Source organism: Cannabis sativa, chromosome 4 (assembly GCF_029168945.1).
Source record: "Cannabis sativa cultivar Pink pepper isolate KNU-18-1 chromosome 4, ASM2916894v1, whole genome shotgun sequence".
Classification (NCBI taxonomy): Eukaryota; Viridiplantae; Streptophyta; class Magnoliopsida; order Rosales; family Cannabaceae; genus Cannabis; species Cannabis sativa.
In genome coordinates this window covers 51,786,792-51,806,144 of record NC_083604.1, presented here as the reverse complement: position 1 = coordinate 51,806,144, position 19,353 = coordinate 51,786,792, and the positions used below count along the sequence as shown (strand labels likewise).

Genomic DNA, 19,353 nt, shown 5'->3' with positions numbered 1-19,353 from the left:
AAAAGGGAAGTTAAAGGCCCATATTATAGTAGTGATCCCTGACGAAATCACCACAGTGGTCCACGAGCTCACTGTTGGTTTTCTTCACGGTGACACAAGTTACGGAGGAAACTTCCTCTCTTCGTCGTGAGTTGCATGGTTTTTCAGCCCCAAATCTTATTGCATATTTGTCTTAATGTTGTCTAATATTAATTAGTGCTAAAAGTGACATGTTTTAAAAATGTTGATTATTTAAACAATTTTCATTCATAATGGTTCGAAATAATAAGTTTAAATAGACGCTATCCCACCAAAAAAAAAAAAAATAGAAGTTGAGTTTGCAGATTGGTCAAAAGAAAAGGACAAAGCATTTGACAAGCGATTTAAATCCTCTTTCTAGTGTTATATTATTTAATAATATAATATGTAGATGAAAATGTAGTAATATATATTATTATCTGAATAATATATATTAAGTGTTTGGTAAATAAATTGTGTAACATATAATTTATTTAACCTAAAATTATAACCTACACTTTGTAATATGGGGAGGAATTACAAAATTAATTATTTTTGTAACTTCTTTTGGTTGATCATATTTTGTGTAATAAAAGAGATGTTACACAATTTATGGTGGAATTCAAATGGTATAAAATATAGTTGTTACAAACTATATTAGTACTCATTTATATGAGAGAAATGAGGTGTTGTGTGTTTGAATTCTAAGTGTGATCACTTAAAAACTATATAAAGAGCTATAAGGTGCTCATATTGAGAAAGATAAGTTTTCTATCAAGAAAGCACTTAGTTAGATAACCCAGACTTGATAATCCCCAAACTATTTCCTAGAGTTCTTGATTAGAGATAGGGGAAATAAGCTTTTAGACTACCTTATTCAAGTTATTGTGATCCCAATCTTTGTATTATTTTATAATAGAGTTATAAAATATATATTTTTTTTTTTTGAAAATAAGTTGTAATATATCTTTATTTTTTTGTTATAAAATCTCAAACATTTAGTACATCATCCTCCTAGTCTGGAACTTTCCATATATCATGGAAATCACTAGAACACCCGAGAAAACCAATCACCATATATATAAATACATAATGTATTAACTATTAATCAAACCATCACCATATAACATACTAATCAAGCTCACTCACAAGTCCCAACATAGTCTTAATTAATTGATATTCCGATCACAAATCTTCCAAAAATGTCTAAACCGAAAGATCTAGCAATTTCTACACTTATGTTTTTCTCAGTATGGATTCTCCAATCAACCGCCTTAGTTCCATACAGGACGATGAGGCCACTTTGGGAGGCGATGACAAACATAGTTCCCGACGATGACCCATTCCGAATCCTCGACCAAACGCCGTTTACTAAAGAAGCGGAATCACGGGCGCTGGCACGTGCGGACTGGAAGGAGACAGCGACGGAGCACGTGATCTCCGTCAACATTCCGGGTGTGAAGAAGGAAGATGTGAAAATCGAGGTGGAAGAGAACAGAGTTGTGAGAATCAGCGGCGAGTTGAAGGCCGAGGAGGAGCGAGAGGGAGATAGGTGGCACCGGTCAGAGAGGATCAGTGGAAAGTTCTGGAGACAATTCCGGTTGCCTGTGAATGCCGATTTGGATCGGATTAAGGCCCATGTTGAGAATGGGGTATTGAGGATCACGGTACCCAAGCAGCCCGAAGAGAGAAATAGACAGCTCAAGATTATTGAGATTGTTGAACAAGATCATAAGCCCTCTGGCGGTGAGGATATTAAGGCGACCAAAGCTGAGATGTAATTAATTATAATAAACTGGACGAGTCCTTTTTTTTTTCTTTGTTAATATTAATAATGTAATTGACTAATTGTATATAATTTTGATGTGTTTATGTGTATGTCCAGTCTAATTATATTGGGTGTACTTTCAAATTTTGTTAAATTGCATCGTTCACATCCTACATTTCTCAATACATTTGCAGTTAAAATTCTAAACTCTCCTGTTGTAATTTCAGTACCGTATGTTTGTGAATTGAATTAACGTAGTCATGTGATTTTGATCTTTTTATGTATTTAGATTAGAAGTAGTTAAAATTACATACAGAGCCGTTATTTTTGTTTTATTTATGAAAATAGTGCGGCCGGTTCTATTATCTGTATGCTGCCGGTCTCAACTATTAGTTTATTTGGTGACATTGTAGTTTTTAATCTTTTAATTATAAAAATTAAAGTGAAATTTATATTTTTTAAAAAATAAAAATATGTTTTATAATTATTTTTTAATTTTTAAAACAAAAAAAATGTGTTTTATATAATATTTTTATTTTTTTTGATTTATTTAAGTTAGGTCTAGGTTTGAATTTGGGATTGGAGTTGTAGTCCGGATTGGGGTCAAGGCTAGAGTGTGGGTCTCAAGTTGCAAGTTAGAGTCGGAGTCTAAAATATTTAACAAAAAAAAAAAAAAAAAATTAAAAATTTGAAAGTGATTTTTTTTTTTCAAAATTTTAATTTTCAATTAAAAAATTGAAAAATAAAAACAGTTTTATAAAATATATTTTTGAAAAATATTTTCACTTTTCTAATTACAAAATTAAATAAAAAATGATTAAAAATATATTACCAATGGCACCTCTTTAATGTGTACATATTTTTTTAACATCATGTTTAGGCTTTTCTTTTCTTTTTCTTCTTTTTATTTTTGTTTCTATTTTTCATTTTTTTCAGACTAAGATAGAAAAAAGCTCTAAATTTGAAAACTAAATTAGTAAATATCTATTTTAAAAAAAATTAAGAAAATAACTAAATATAATAAATTAGCTGATAAAAATTATAAAAAATACATTTACTATGTATTATTTTTTAAAAAAATATATAATAATTTAATTAAGTTATATAATTTTTTTCAGTAATGCATATTATTATATTGTAACAAAAGCGAATAAATATATTAAATTATTAAATATATACAATAGTATTTGATATATCCTATGACTGAAAATTAATATACTGTAGTAATAAAATTATATACCTAAAGAAATTATAACAATACTAAATCAATACTCAAAAATATATGTATCATACTAATAAAATTATATATACTACTATTAAATTATGTATACATACAAAAAAAAAGTATATACAATAAAATAAAAATTAAATGTCATCTTAAATAAATGATATACTATAGACAACAAAACATATATACCGATAATAAAAAATAAAATAAAATAATATTATAAAAAAATTTGTATATACCATATTAACAAAATTATATACAACCATAAAATTAGTATATCATACTTACAAAATTATATATCACCTTTGTATACAATAAAATAAAAATTAAACGTGCATGATCTAAAATAAAATGATATACTATACAATAAAACTTATATATCATATAACAAAAAACATATACCTTACAATCGAAATATATATATAATAATAATAAATAAAAATAAAATATATAAGATGCTAATAAAATTATATATCATGTCAACAAAAGTATAATAGAAAATAGAACTTAAATATTATTTAAAAAATAATATACCGTATAAAAAAACACATATACCATTCACCAAAATATATATACTACCAATTATAATAATAAAAATATATATTACTAATACTTGTATGTACATACTATACTAACCAAATTATGTATCACAATTAAAATATATATCATGACAACAAAATTATATACTATCACTGTATACAATAAAATAGAAACTAATTAAATATTATTTAAAATAAATATATAAAAATAATAATTAAATATATATAACATGCCAATAAAATTATATTCATACATTAAAATATTTGTATTATGCTAACAAAATTATATACCACTATTATAAAATAAAAAAATAAATATCATCTAAGAATAATAATATACTATACAACAAAATAGAAATATATTGTACAATAAAATCTATATACCAACAACCCATAACAACTCATAAAAAATTAAAAAAAAAAAAGTCGACACAACTTTCAAATAAAAAAAAATTAACAAAACTAATATAGATATACCATAATCATTAAGTAATTTGCTTCTAATTCTAAAAATTAAATATAAAAAAAATTATTGATTTTTTTTTATGTGGCAAAAGACAATATAAATAATAAATAATCTAAAATGGTCATTTTGCTACAAGTTTTGAAATGAAAAGATTTACTAACATAGTCCTATGATTTGGGACAGTTTACTATAATTTCCCTTTTTCTTTTCTTTACTCCTTCTATTTTTATCTCAGCCTACTTACTCAATTTTCTATGGGGTTTTTTTCACGAGAATTTGTAACAAAGGACCCTAAATCATATCATTATATAGGTAAATATCTTTATTTTAAAATTTATGGAAAATGACTTTTAATCCTATTTATTATTTACATTATTTTTGCCACATAAAAACTTAACTTTTTTTAGAATTAGAAGCATATTACTTAAGTATCATGGTATATCTATATTAGTTTTATTAAAATATTTTCAATTTTAAAGTTATATCGATTTTTTAGATTTTATGGGTTGTTATGAGTTGTTGGTATATATATTTTGTTGTACATTATATTTGTTTTTTGTTGTATGATACATTATTATTCTTAGAATATATTTATTTTTTATTTTGGTATGTACAATTGTGGTATATTAATTTATTAGCATAATATATACATTTCAATGTAGGTATATAATTTTTTTTTAAAGAACATAATTCCTTAAGATAAATCTGATGTTACAGAAGAACTCAAAAACTGTGGACAAACATCCATTCAAACACACTCTCCTAAACTAGTAACAGAGGTTGCTAGTGTATGGGCAATACTATTCCCCGAACGAGAAATGGCGCTGTAAGAACTACCACCAAAAACAATTAATAACGAATAGATATCTAATAAAATAGACTGAAAACTAAAATTTATGTGAGTCTTATTAATCAAACCAATTGCCATTGTAGAATCACTATTAATAATAGAGATACTGAAACTATATTGATGTGCAAGAGTCAGGCCTAGACGAATGGCAAGCAACTCTGCCATATTGATATGCTACATATATTTAATTATTATTTTTATATATTTTAATTATATAATATATTATTATGTAATATTTAATTAGTTTCTATTTTTTTTATACACTATGGTAGTATATAATTTTGTTGTCATAGTATATATTTTAACTGTGGATTATAATTTGATTAGTATAGTATATATAAATATTTTAGTAATATTTTTTGTTTTTTTGTTATTGTTAGTATATACATTTTGGTAAATGGTATATAACCTTTGTGGAGAAGGCAAAACCACAAAACAAAATGTAAAAATTTTTATAAAGAGTAATTAAAGTATTTCCTTTTAATGAATAAAAGATAATAGTCAAAATAGTCTTTGAAAATATTTGTATCATCAATCTTAAAGCTAAAAACTATTATTTTTTTTTTCATTTATTTTATTTTGAAATCACATAACAATTTCTCTATTAATTCCACCATTTTTTATATTTGTTATAATATCACCATATTTCTATATATTTTAAAAATAACAAATTACGTTTCTAATTTGAATAATATTACTTTATTTATAATCACACATTAAAATGTTATATTTTAGATTATATCATGGAATAAGTACAAAAATATATATAAAAAAATTACATAAGTTGGGTAACACTACGCGAAGCGCCACTTAGTTCTCTAGTATTTTATAAGGTAATATTTATGTACTATTTATAACAAAAATCTCATTTTTACTCAATTAGTCAATTTAGGCCAAAAAGATTAAAAAAGCTAATTCTCTTTCTTCGAAAAACCACCATTAAAAATATACAAAGCCAAAATCTTTGAAATTTTTACTGAGATAAAGGTACGCCGCCTCAAAGTAGGTCTTCGTAAATTTTTAAATTATTTAGAAAGTGTAACTAAACAAACTGTTTTTACAATTTAAGAACACATGCTGTCCAAAGGTAGATTTTTACACTAACTTTACACAATAAACTGTACCAAATCGTGAGGAATAAAAATCTAATCTTTTTTACAGGTAAAAATTTCATGTCTTAGAAGTCTACTTTAATTTTTACAAGTTTTTTAGGTCAGTTTAAATGTTCCTAATTATTTTTACAAAAAATTTGCCTAACTAGAATTCCAGAAAAATAGTTTAGCCGTAAATTTTGTAAAAATCATAACTTTCTCATTTTAATTATCAAGTGATTCCAAAACTAAAATGAGCAAATTAACAACATGAAATATTTTAGGTAGCTTTGACCCGTTAAATGTTTAGCCTCAAAACTGTCAAAAAATACATTCATATCGATTTGGTAGAAACATTATATTTCTACCAAACCAAGCACAGCCCCTAGCATGGCATCTGACAAAAAAAATAGAAAACACCTTGAAATATAAAACTAAAAATTCTCAAACCCTCACCTAAAGCAACAACCACAAAGAGCAACAGAATACTCCATGAAAAGTGATTTTTACATCTTGATGATTAGAATTTCGGGTACAGTTTTTGGTAGAGATTCCAAAGGTTCTCTTCTCTCCCAATCTTAATGATTTATAAAACAAGAACACCATAGCTCAAATGGGGGAGAGGTATAATTAGGGTTTCGGCCCTATAGAAAAGAAGAACACCAACCATAGTCTCACATTGCTTTGTCTTTTTGGATGAGCTTCGCTTAAGGCTTACAAGAAGTCTCGTAGTGGAGATTTTTCCCTTGAAAGATAAGAACAAGGCAAGATACAGAAGAAAATAATGAGAAGAAGAACTCGATGAGAAGGAGAGAGTAGAAAGTAGAGTAGAACTTACGCTTGGTTTTTCTTTGATCAAGCTTGCATGGAAGAGCTTCAATGAGGTTTCTTTGAAGAGAGAAAGGAGAGACTCTCTCTCTCCCTCTCTAGAATTTTTTGAATATTTTGAAAATGAAAAGAGTCTGGAGAGAAAGAGAGAAGGTTCGGCTCTAGCAAAGAGAAGAGAAGGAGAGAGGTTGAGTGTAGGGTGGAATGGCCTAGCGTAGGGTGTATGAGTGCATTTAATTGGAAAGCCATGCATGAGCTTTATTTGCATGAAAAATAAAATTTGAAATCCTTTTACTGGCCCTATGCATGTGGCTTCCTCTCAAAATCTTTTTCAATTTTCTCCCAAGATTCTCTCTTAACTACAACAAAGGCCTTATAAATTTTTTTCTCCAAAAATTGTACTATAAAGCTAACTAAAATAAATAAAGGTTAAATAACTGTTGGGATTTTATGCCCTAAATAAAACCCATTTCAATACAATCTGATTTGTTATCAATAGAAGATTGGGAGTCATTTATGTTTACATGTAGTTTTCATGTTTATGGTTTAATGTGTACAAAATCTGTTAAATCCAGAACATATAGTTATTCACAATTACAGTGATGTCAACACAGTGGAATGTAATTGTGATTATATGCTTCAAAAGATAATGTCCCTCGATTCATCAGTGCACTGGATTTACATTGATGTGATAATCAGCGATAAAGTATACTTACACCTTGGATAAGTGTTATGTTCTTTCCAGAACATTGGCAAAGTATGCTAGTTTCGGATGTATGGAGTATACATTGGACTGGGACCGATATTGATCTTGCTAAAGATATTATAATCTTACCGTTGTATCTTTCTAAGTCAATATCACTGGTTGATCTAAGATCAAAAGATCTTAATCCTGACATGCTTAGGTTCAATCTTAAGAGTGTTATTTGTGTTCTTTGATTTGTTAGTTAAGCCTACCTTTTGGTCTGGGTGATACGTACATTTTGGGAACATGATAGTGCGATTGAGTGGGAGCGCTAAACATAGATATGGAATCTATAGCATATAGATGCCGCTTTTCACATGTTGAGGAGAAGACGACACATTTACCCAAAGTCGTACACTCAGCTAGGTGTGGTTCTGGACACCACATTACCACAATTTCTTGAAGGTATCTAGGGGGCACACACGGGTGACAGGAGCACCTTTACTTGGCCACAAGTAGTTTAGATTACTACGTCGGTTTTCCAGAGTGATTCTTACCATATTGGAAGGACCAAGGTTACATATACTCTGCCTTGAACGTAACCTCTAAAAAGCATTGGGTGGCTATGGAGGTAGACATTAAGTTGTGGCAGATTCGGGTTATGACAATGACATCTCTTGTTGGGACGATAAGGATTTAGAGACATTATGACACCTGGAAGCAGCTTTTTACACATCTCTTGTATTCAACTGGTTATTTCTCGCTCAACAATGATATTCTCAATCACACACTTGGGGATAGTATCCAATTGAATTTAATGCATGTGAAACGCATGCCAAGTGAGGTTGTTCCTCAAAGTAAGAATAGGTAACTACCATATAACTATCTTAATTTACCATACTAATGTATTGTCGTAGCCTATTTTGCTAAAATTGTTCTTTATGTTTTTGTAGTGGTGATTGTGGAATGTACACCGTTGAATACATCAAACACTTGATGATGAACCAATCATTAGAGCAACTTAAGGATGACCAAATGCCGATGTAGAGAGAACAGTGGGGTGTGGACCTGTTTTACCAAAACCTCACTTGGTGATTAAAGTACAAAAGTAGGGGTTTATCATTAAGTTTTTTTTATATTTTATTGGTTTTTCTATAAGTATTTACATACATATCTCCAATTGTCGAAAATAATGTTGCTATATATATTTGTATGTTGGTAAATATTTAATTTGTACTTAACTTTAAAGAAATGTGTTTTTATCGCAAAGTTGTCGCAAAAATGTCGATATAAAATTGATTACAAATCATATTCCCCATACATCGCAAATAATATCGATAAACATCGATAAATGTCACAAGAAGAGAAGAAACTAGTTATGATTCTATATGTAGTAATTCATCGCATCATATATCGCTACATGTCGCGAAATATCACAAATTGTCTCCCTCATTGAACATTGCATGACAAACACGTATACAATTGGACATTTAATGCTAATTAATTTTTTACATTTATTATCCCACCTTTCCAACAATATTGATGTTAGTATGTCGAGAACAATATCGGTAAACGTCGACAAATGTCGCGAGATTAGGTGAAACTATTTAGCATTTCATCTCATTGTATATCGAAAACATGTCACTCAATGTCTTGAATTGTCGTGAAATACCTCTCTGATTGCGCATTTCATGATAAACATGTACAATTGTCTAATTAATTTTTGACATTTATTATCCCACCTTCCCAACAACTATTTGTGTCTATAAAAGAAAATTTCTACTTTATAAGTTACATATGTTTCTTATTCTTTAACCCTAGAGTGCTCCTCTCTTATAAGTTCTAAATATATAGTAAAGAGAATAAACACAAACTTCTATCTGCTGAAGAGATCAAGCAGGAACCTAGTGACGAAATTACTCCAGAAATGCAAGAATATATAAACAGGTTTAAACGTTTTGAAAATGAAAGGCTGGCAAACGAATGGAGGTTCTTACATAGTAAAATAAATAATGAGTGGCTGAAATATCCATATCTACCACCAGGATTCCCCAAAGGGTGTCGTCGTTGCAGATTAAGTTATTTTAATGGCGAACCGGTCAAGCATGGATCATTGTGCCCGTACTGCGAGTCTCATCGACACAGTAAACACTTTTAAAGTTTGTTTAGTCTTGTTTAGTGACTCATGTGTAAAAGTTTAGAATCAAAAAATGTCGTGAAACAAATAGAAAAATGTCGCAAAAAATTGCAAATTATGTTTCAATAAACTATTTATGTTTGTGTATTTCGCTACTTTAATCGTGAAATGTCACCACATGTCGATATCATCACAAAATTATTATGTTTCAATATGTCGCGTCTAAAATTGCAACATGTCACAAAATAAATATTGCAAATTAAAAGACATCAAAGTTATTTATGTTTCTCTATATCGGAAAACATATCGTCAAAATGTTGCAATATGTCGATATTATCACAAAATAATTATGTTCCAATAAAACTATTTATGTTTCTGTATGTCGTGATATTAATCGTGAAATGTCGCCACATGTCGATATCATGACAAAATAATTATGTTCAAATATGTCGCATCTTAGATTGCTGCATGTCACAAATTGTCGCTAAATATAACCCTAATAAAAATATAAAAATTGTTATTCTTATTGTTGCCATGTCAATAATGTCATCGATATATATTGCAAAATGTCATTAAAAAACATACCCAGAAAGAAAAAACTGCAAAATAGATTTCATAAATCATACTAATAATGCATGCAATTAAAATACGAAAATGATGCTCAAACCTTGGCCTTGCATGTAGCTTTGTTGTGTACCAAGGCGCCACAATTTGAACAATGGCAAGGTTCCACAACTTTTTGACCGTTAGATGGATATCAGTTAGTCCATATTCTTCCTGCATTGCTCTTCCTTGGACGACCTACGGATTTCTTCTCCACTGGTACCTGACACTCATGTTTTGCATGTGTTCTGGAAGCACCCAATCATCCTCATCACTGACAGCATTAATTGTTGCATCATAAGTCTTCTTCCACGTCTCTTTAGTGTAATAGGGGAGGACAGAGCGTACAGACTGAAATTTTGAGTAAGCATCACGACACATGCATGGGGACAATGAATTTTCAACAATTGGAACATGCCGCATGTGCATGTTCTCTCAACTAAGTTCACATCACCAACTTTCTCACAGTCAGAACCGTCAGAACCTCTACCAACGTTAAGCAATTGTGCACCGTTACGTAGGACGCTTCTAAACCTACCATCCTCGTGTTGCTTTACCAAATCTTCCTCAAAATGAGTTGCCAAAGGGGTAGCGCACTTACTTTCCTTTTCGAGACGCTCAGCGAACCAATTTTACAGTGTGAACCTTATGAAATCAACTAGAGTAGTAATTGGATATTTTCAAAATTCTTCTGTCACATTATTAAGGCTTTTTGCAGCGTTGTTTGTCATTATGTTGTACCTATCGCCTAAACAATAAGGACGAGCCCACTTTTCCAATCTTATACTCTGAACATAAGCAGCGATGACATGATCCATTTGTCGAAGCACCTGTAAATGTTTATCACATTTCTTCTTCGAGCATGCGTAAGCAGCCATCGATATTTGCATGTTACATACATCAGTCTTGAACTTGTGGGTGACATTCATAGAAATATGTTTGTCGCATGCACAGTGGCATGCTTCGGGGAAAATAACCTCGATAGCATGTTCAATGCTTTGATGCCTATCTATTACAAACACTAAGTTTTCAACCTCCCCAATCACTTCCCTTAACTTCTGCAAGAAATACTTCCAAGAGTCATGATTCTCACTGTCAACAATTACAAAGGCAATCGGAAACAATTGGTTTTTTGCATCGTAAGCGACAACAACTAACATTGTGCCCCCATACATTGTCTTCAAAAACTTGCCGTCAATACTAATCATAGGAAGACAAAACTTAAATCTCCTCCTACAAGCATCCAGTGACTAGAAACATTACTTGAACCTGTTGTCCTCTATGACAATGTCAATAATAGTACTCGGATTCTTCTGTTCCAGCATGTACAAGTAACCAGGTAGCTGACTATAAGCTTCTGCTGGCGTACCTATCGCATACATAAGTGCCTCTCCTGACATCTCCAAGCCTTCTCATAACTCATCTTGATGCCATAGCCTTGAAGCATATCTCTCTGTATGTCTTTTGCCTTGTACTTAGTTCCATATGATCTGAACTTGTTCTTAATAAGGTGGCCAACAACCCACGATGCTGCTTGACGGTTATCAGCATGTCTAGAATCCAGGCTACATGTGTGTTTGTTATGGAATACAGTAACTTAAAACATGTCACAACGTGCCTTCGTCCTCCCCTTCACTCTCCATTTGCAATTCGAAACCCTGCAAGTTGCATAAAAAAACATCGGTGCCAGACTTCTTCACCATGAACTTAAAATTCATTTTCAATGCAAACCTTCCCACTACATTTTTTAATTTAGTCTTATCTGTGTACAACTTGCCAACGCGTATTTCCCATAAATGTGTACCAGTAAGAGAAGTTGTATAAACATTATTTTCTTCTATGTCTTCCCTTTTCCACACAATAAGTTTGAATTTTATACAAACTTCAAAATTAAATGGTACAGTACTACGAGGAGGACCTGACCGACTACTACTGGTGCTTGGTGTTTGGTGATTTTCACTACGAGGGGTTCTTCTTTCTTGCTCTGTCCTTTGGTTCCTTGGAGGTGGTGGAGGTAGTTCTAACCTCAAAGTAGGTACCTCTATAACTTTATCAACTTGCAACTCCGCATCACCATCATCGTTCAAATTTACCACAGGATCATTGTTGTAAAAGGAAGCATCAAACTCATCAAACTGGTCAAATACATTGTCAACCCGATCCTCATCTATATTAGTAAGGGCCTGCTCATTCAAACATACCGTTGGATCTGTTTCTGGGACAAAACTCCCAATAACACTTCTTAGGGGGATAGTTGGCGGAGTATGCCCCAAAATTGCATGCCTTTTAACCTTAGTCGCAAACAGTGACATCAAGTTCTCCACACTCATTTTTGCCTTCATTCTTAAGAATAATCTTACTTGACTATCTTTCACTAAAACTTCCGACGGTATCATATTGCCTTTCATGTACATGTAACACACATCTACTTTCAGTTCATAAACAACAAGGTCTATATCCAACTCTTCATACAAAAATTCATGCATCTTCTATAAAGTAGTGTCAACCTCAAACATTAACATCTTACTTTTTGGGTTATTGAATATCTAGTTGAAACCTTCAACTGCCCAAGCCCCATCATACAGTACAACCACAAACACAGTTGAATCTACAAACAAAAATGAGAAAAAAATTCATTTAAATAAATAATATGTCACGAAATATCGCGAAAAACATCGTCATTTATCGTGAAAATTATCATTAACTATGTAGCGACACATCGCTTCTTGTCGATAAATGTCATTTTGGACTGCCTAGACACTACGTCTAAATATATCGACAAACATCGCAAATAATATCGACAAAATTGAAGAAAATCGTCAACATGACACAAAACTGTAGTGTGTCGCGACATACATCGCGACACATCGCTACATATCGCTAAACTTCATTCCTAACCTCACACCCACTGTTTTATTGCTTAATGTCGCCAACAACATCGTAAAATATCGCTAAACTCGCAAAAAAACCAAAAAACACAGAATCGCTGCATTTCGTGTTTCCTTGACAAAAATGGTACATAAAAATAAGGATATGTGTAGATCTATTCATATCAACATAAATACAACTAAGTCAAGCAATAATAACTAAAGAAATAACATACCCATTATTTTTTGAAGGAGTTTCTTTCTAAAAACTTTGGTTTCAAGGTTCCGTAATATAAGGCAGCCGAACAACAGTAGCTCTGGCGATGGGAAGTCCAGCTGGTAGAGTGTGAGTGTGTGTGGTGTGACTTTCCTAGAGAGAGAGAGAGAGAGAGAGAGATGAGATATTTGGTGTTTTATTTGTTTAAGGGTAAAGTTGGATGAAAAAAATAGTCCAAATATATTTTGCATGATACAAAATAGGGTAGCATATTTTTAATAGGTAAATCATTTTTTTTTTTTGAAAATTAAGGTAAATCAATTTTAAGCATGACAAATTTCCCATTTTGAAAGGTAAAATAAAAGGAGAATAAATGAATAATATCATTTGTTTATAGTTTACAAAATTACCACATTTTGCAACGCAGGCCACTGAGCCCAACCAGTATCAAAGCCCTCATTGGTGGTGGAAGAGAAAGCTAAGGTGCGCCATTCAGTTTTCAAATAGAGCTGAGCAGGAGGGAGAATGATCTTTAATGAAGAATGATTCTGTTACTTCTGCTTAATTAAATCCATTTTCAGAGCTCAAGTGAGTACCTCCTACCTTAGGGTTTCGCTCCTCAACACTCATGGAGGCTGTCGTGGTCGACGCTGGCTCCAAGCTCCTCAAAGCCGGTCCCGCCATTCCTGACCAGGCTCCCGCCATGGTTATTACTCAACTCACTCACTCACTCTTATTTTTTTTTACTCTATTTCCCCTCTCAAGCTCTCCTATTATTGCTTGGACTCACCGAATTAATGGAAAACTCACATGGGGTTAGAGGGTTCTTCTAGGGCATGTTTTGCTGTCTATACTTTTTTTTTTTTTGTTTGGAAAATTCCATAATTTCCATTATTTCCAGTCATATTGTTATATGCATTGAAGTGTTTGAGCGAAAGATAACACACTAAAGTTCAAGTCTTTGGTGGGAGAAAAATGAAATCCTAGATGGTGTGGTTCTGTTTTACAGTGTCAATGTTTTTGGGTTGGAGTTTAGATCACTGTAATTTCTGGCAAATTTATGGTAAACTGGGTACAGTGAAACAGATGTAAAGGTTACATTAAAATGAAGAACCATTTTTTGTATGGTTGCAAATTTTAGTCATCTCGTTACAAATTTACTTCACAGCTCAGGGACATAAAGGAGAGTTTTTTTTTTTTTTTCAACTTCCGTTTAAAACTGTAAGCATTGTTCTTATATTCACTTTTAACTTGTTTATCGTTTTATATAGATTATTCCTACTCAAATGAAGCGCATGCCTGACGATGGATTAGCGACTGATAGCTCATTATGCGAAGATATCACCGTTGATCCTGTTGTAAGAGGTGTTATTAGAGACTGGGATGCAATGGAAGATTTGTTGCACCATGTTCTGTATACTGGCCTTGGATGGGAAATTGGCAATGAAGGGCAGATATTATTTACAGATCCGCTTTGTACCCCCAAGGTTAGAATAGTGTTTTCTTGAGATTGTATGTTGGGCTTGTTATTCAAGTATTTATGTCAACTATTCATGTGTAGTGTACTCTTTTAGTCACCCTGAAAGATAATAACTTAAATAGAAGAGATAACTGTAAAACATTCTGAATAATAAATGAAACAAATTGTTTGTCAGGCAGTCAGAGAACAGTTGGTGCAATTGATGTTTGAAACATTTAACATATCAGGCTTCTATGCTTCAGAGCAAGCAGTATTGTCATTGTATGCAGTGGGACGAATTTCGGGTTGCACTGTGGACATTGGTCATGGAAAGATAGGTATGTTTCTAGGAACAATGGATATTAGATTTTGTTATTTTTACGGGTACTTGTGTTTAAAGAATCCTGTACTTTGGTAAGCTGTATGTTATATAATTTTAGCAAGTTTTTTACTATATTGTTTCTCAGTTGATTCTTTGACTCTTTGTCATATTTTTTTTCACAACTCTTATTCATGCAAGTTACAACCTATATGCACAAATATAAAGTTTGCATTGTATCATGTAGAGCTTTTGAATATTGTATGCTATGCTGGTAATCAACAAAGATGTGGTGGACGGTTTATTAGTGATGATGATTGTGTTGCAGAATATTTCTATTAGTTTCCAACGCAAGAGGGATACCTCTAACCAAGCATGTGGTTTGGTCCCACAAAGTTTTGGATTCGAGTCCCCTTTCCGGTACCTGCATAGCAATTATTATAGTGGCCCCTAAATATTGTAGGGTTACGCAGGGAGTGTAGTTTCAATATACATATACAGATACAGTAGTGATAGTATAGAGTAATATGTTTGGTATATATGCGAGTTACGTTTGGAAACATGTTTAAAAACTGTTTTTTCTAGGAAGTTGGGTCTTGAAAGTTGAAATTTAATGTAATCTGTCTGATAGGTCCTAAATGGAAATCAGAAACTAGCAATTTTTTATAAGAAAAATCAGAAACTAGCATTTCAAAATAAAGAATGTGATTTGGATGAAAGTAGCTGTATTATACAATATGAAACTGAGTAATTTCAAAGGGAGAACTAGAAAGGTTCTCTGTTATTGCGGAACCTAGTGATCTTTTAGCAACAATGCCAAGACTACCTAAGTAGATCCTAAATCTCCCCACCACCCCTCTGAGCATTCGTCTGAACCTTCTGAACTCCTCAACCCCAAGGCTAACCAATTCCTCAATATCCAACCAGCTGTCCTTGTTAACAAACAAGATCAAAACTTAATAAGTTAAAGTTGGAAAGACTTTTAACAGTTGCATTCTAATGTATATCAAACCAATTTTCTGTTTTTTTATTTTTTTTTATCTATTACACTTTCTCTGTGATCTATTTATTGTTAAATTGATCCAATGAAGTTACAATGCAGATGATGTTGGAAAGAGTTTTAACAGTTTCTTATGTATATCAAACCATTTTGTTAACTATTACTCTTTTTCTGTAATCTATTTATTGTTAAATTGATCCAATGAACGATGCAGATGATGTTTGTAACATTTTAGAATAATATGTCTAATTGTACCATTTCATTCTTTTGTGTCTTATTCTCCAGATATTGCACCAGTAATTGAAGGTGCTGTGCATCATATTGCCTCCAAAAGGTTTGAAATAGGAGGAACGGATTTGACAAAGTTACTTGCTCAAGAACTAGGGAAATCCAATCCAGGTGTTAACATTAGCATGTCTGATATTGAGAAGATAAAGGAACAATACTCATGCTGTGCTGAAGACGAACTTGCATACGAGAAGACTGGAAAGTCATGTCAAACAGAGCAACATACCCTTCCTGATGGACAGGTCTGTGTTTGAGCAAATCCAAATGACCTGCTTCTTTACCTTTATTATATATTTTCTTTCAGGTTTTCATTTCTCAGTTTCCTCTTTTTCACCGCTATTTGCTAATGCAGTATTTTTCATGTATGACCTTTCTTTAAGAATCTAGTATAAATGTATAATATACTCAAATTAATAATTTCAGGTTATTACAATTGGAAGAGAAAGATATACTGTTGGTGAGGCTTTATTCCAACCATCTATATTAGGTCTAGAGGCACATGGAATTGTTGAGCAGCTTGTTCGTACTATTTCAACTGTATCATCCGATAATCATCGTCAGCTATTGGAGAACACTGTACTTTGTGGCGGTACAACCTCAATGCCTGGTAAGCTTACATTTGTTGATGTTAGCTTGTTAGTTACTTACCATGTCGCAACTCAAGGATATTCTATTCTATGCTGAGCATTGCCATTGATGCTTGTTGTTTTATAAAAACAAAGGGAACTATCAATTAGGAATTATTGTTTGTTTTATCCTGGCTATGTATTTATCTCCAGTGCTGTTTGGTTTTGTTAAGGGAGTGATTAAATAATAGATATGGATCATCAGTAATTTAAAAAGTTAAGTTTTTGATGCATAAGTTAGCTCAAGTTTTGGCATAGCATCACATATTATTGTAATAAGTACTTAATAATGGATAAGTAAGTAGTGTAGGCAATTTATTGTGTTATATCGACTAATGGGTTTTGGGTGGTTTTGTGGAACATAACGTTAGCAAATATCTTCTTGTTGAGACTATTGAGAGGACAATAATGTTGCCTTGGCTTCATATTTAGCTCTCTTGTTATATCAAAACATCAACTTTACAACCTAACTCACAGAAAATTATGCAGGTTTTGAAGAAAGGTTTCAGAAAGAAGCTGGTCTGTGCTCATCTGCTGTTCGCCCTGCTCTAGTCAAGGTACTTTGTTTTTATCATGAAAATGCATTTTGCTTTAGATTCCATACGAAGCATGGATTGACAGTAAAGTTCCTACACGAAATAAGTGTGGTTTTCTGTTGTTCTTATATCAAATGGTATTGGATTGATGGTTTGGGTTTCATGGTGTGTTTGGTTGATCTACAAAATCTATGTTTGATTTGCAATTTGCATTCTACACTTTTTTTTTTCACTTGTGCAGTTTCTTTGAGAAGATTTAACTTCTTTCTTCATTTTTGGGGTTATAAAAAGATAATTTGGAAATTGTGCAGTAATTATTCTTGTAGTTTGGTTGGGAAGAAATTGCAGGATTTGTCAAGATAAACAATGCTCATTGAATTATTCTGTGATAGGAGTAAATTATGTGTTGCTGATTGGCTTAAAAGTGATATTTATTTTAAATCATTTTCATTTTATGTTTTTTTTTGAGATAATGGCATGTTTTGGCTGAGTTTGTTTTTGTCTTTGCTTCTGTACCTGTTCATATTGATTTTTCTAGTGGTTATCAGAATGCAATGCTTACGTTTTTTAGTTCTGCCATTTATAATGCTATGATTTTTATCTGTATTAATATTCTAAAATTGTGTGGATTGTCATGTTTGCTCGCGACTTGACAGCCTCCAGAATACATGCCCGAGAATTTGACAATGTATTCAGCATGGGTAGGAGGAGCCATTCTTGCAAAAGTTGTGTTCCCGCAGAACCAGCATGTAACCAAGGCAGACTATGATGAAACTGGACCTTCAGTTGTGCATAGGAAATGCTTCTAACTTCTGACAGTGTATTTGGTTGGCTTAAAGAGTACTTCACTTTCTATTTTTTTTTTCTGGTGTTCATTTAATATATACAATTGTGTTTACTAATTTTAGTTGGGATCAATTGATTGAATTAGGCTCTACCTCCACAAAGATAGCATCTGATCGTGTATTGTTAATTTATTATGAAATATATATTTATGTGATTTGTGGAAGGTTTGAGAAAATGATGATAGAAAAAGTGATGATGAGATTGTGAATTTGTGATGAGCTAGAAAATAATAGGAAAAAAAAAGTATGAGAAAAATGATGTAAGATATGATTATAGAGAAAGTGATGGAGAGAGAGGTGGTGAAGGAAGAAAAAAAAAACAGTTTTTGAAATAGGAGATATATATATATTTATATTTTATTTCTTAATTGCATTTGGTAAAAATTTTGTTTTTAATTCTTTCAAACATAAAAAGTTGAAGGTGTATTGTTTTTAGTTTTTTTTCTTTATTTGTTTATAATAAGTAACTATTTTTGTTTGTTTTCCAAAAATAGAGAATAGAGTAGAAAATAGACCATTATTAAAATAATTTATCTACGTAAATGTTCTATTCAGCTTTTTAATTCAACAAGTATAACTACTCGAAAAAGAAAAAGTTAAAAAAAAAAAATCAACAAGTGTATTTAGTAAAATAATCGAACTTCTTGGTGTGGAAGTCTCAGGTTGTCTCTATCGTCCTTGGACATGATTTAGATAAAATCTTGTTTATTGAATCACACCTCCTTCTAAGCTTGTTAATGGCGATCCCAACCTTATGTTTCTCCGCTCCTTCTAAGCTTGTTAATGGCGATCCCAATCTTATGTTTCTCCGGTGGCTGTGCAAAGACCAACTTCTTCTCTCATAGCTTCGTTCATCGATGATCGAAGGTGTTGTTGGTACAGTTTCAATTTATTCTAGCTCTTATTTTGTCTAGAAAGTTTTGGAGTAGAAGTTCTTGAGTCAATCGAAAGCTCGATTATTACAGCCCAAAGGACAACTTTCAACTCTTCAAAAATGTACTCTT

At 31.8% G+C, this 19,353-nt stretch overlaps 2 protein-coding genes across 3 annotated transcripts; both read left to right on the top strand.

Annotated features, from left to right (window-relative positions):
- The first annotated feature begins 1,044 nt into the window (after positions 1–1,044).
- Positions 1,045–1,979, top strand: LOC133037257 (17.8 kDa class I heat shock protein-like). The gene has a single exon (XM_061114179.1). It carries the CDS (start codon positions 1,200–1,202, stop codon positions 1,776–1,778), a length of 579 nt encoding a protein of 192 aa, XP_060970162.1. The 5' UTR covers positions 1,045–1,199; the 3' UTR covers positions 1,779–1,979.
- Positions 1,980–13,670: 11,691 nt separating this feature from the next.
- LOC115714630 (actin-related protein 7) lies at positions 13,671–18,513 on the top strand. 2 transcript variants are annotated; one of them, XM_030643376.2, is made up of 7 exons: positions 13,671–13,982; positions 14,548–14,763; positions 14,932–15,073; positions 16,340–16,584; positions 16,766–16,949; positions 17,458–17,525; positions 18,161–18,513. In XM_030643376.2, exons 1-7 carry the CDS (start codon positions 13,905–13,907, stop codon positions 18,311–18,313), a joined length of 1,086 nt encoding a protein of 361 aa, XP_030499236.2. In that variant the 5' UTR covers positions 13,671–13,904; the 3' UTR covers positions 18,314–18,513. The 2 variants fall into 2 exon arrangements, with proteins under 2 accessions (XP_030499236.2, XP_060970161.1); XM_061114178.1 differs by having other exon boundaries at positions 13,679–13,982; positions 17,458–18,513.
- Positions 18,514–19,353: the final 840 nt, after the last annotated feature.

Excerpts from the sequence above, each read along its gene's own strand:
- LOC133037257 (XM_061114179.1), top strand. The coding sequence starts at position 1,200 with ATGTCTAAACCGAAAGATCTAGCAATTTCTACACTTATGTTTTTCTCA.
- LOC115714630 (XM_061114178.1), top strand. The coding sequence starts at position 13,905 with ATGGAGGCTGTCGTGGTCGACGCTGGCTCCAAGCTCCTCAAAGCCGGT. Across the intron at positions 13,983-14,547 it reads CTGACCAGGCTCCCGCCATG|ATTATTCCTACTCAAATGAA; the intron begins GTTATTACTCAA and ends CGTTTTATATAG. Across the intron at positions 14,764-14,931 it reads ATCCGCTTTGTACCCCCAAG|GCAGTCAGAGAACAGTTGGT; the intron begins GTTAGAATAGTG and ends ATTGTTTGTCAG.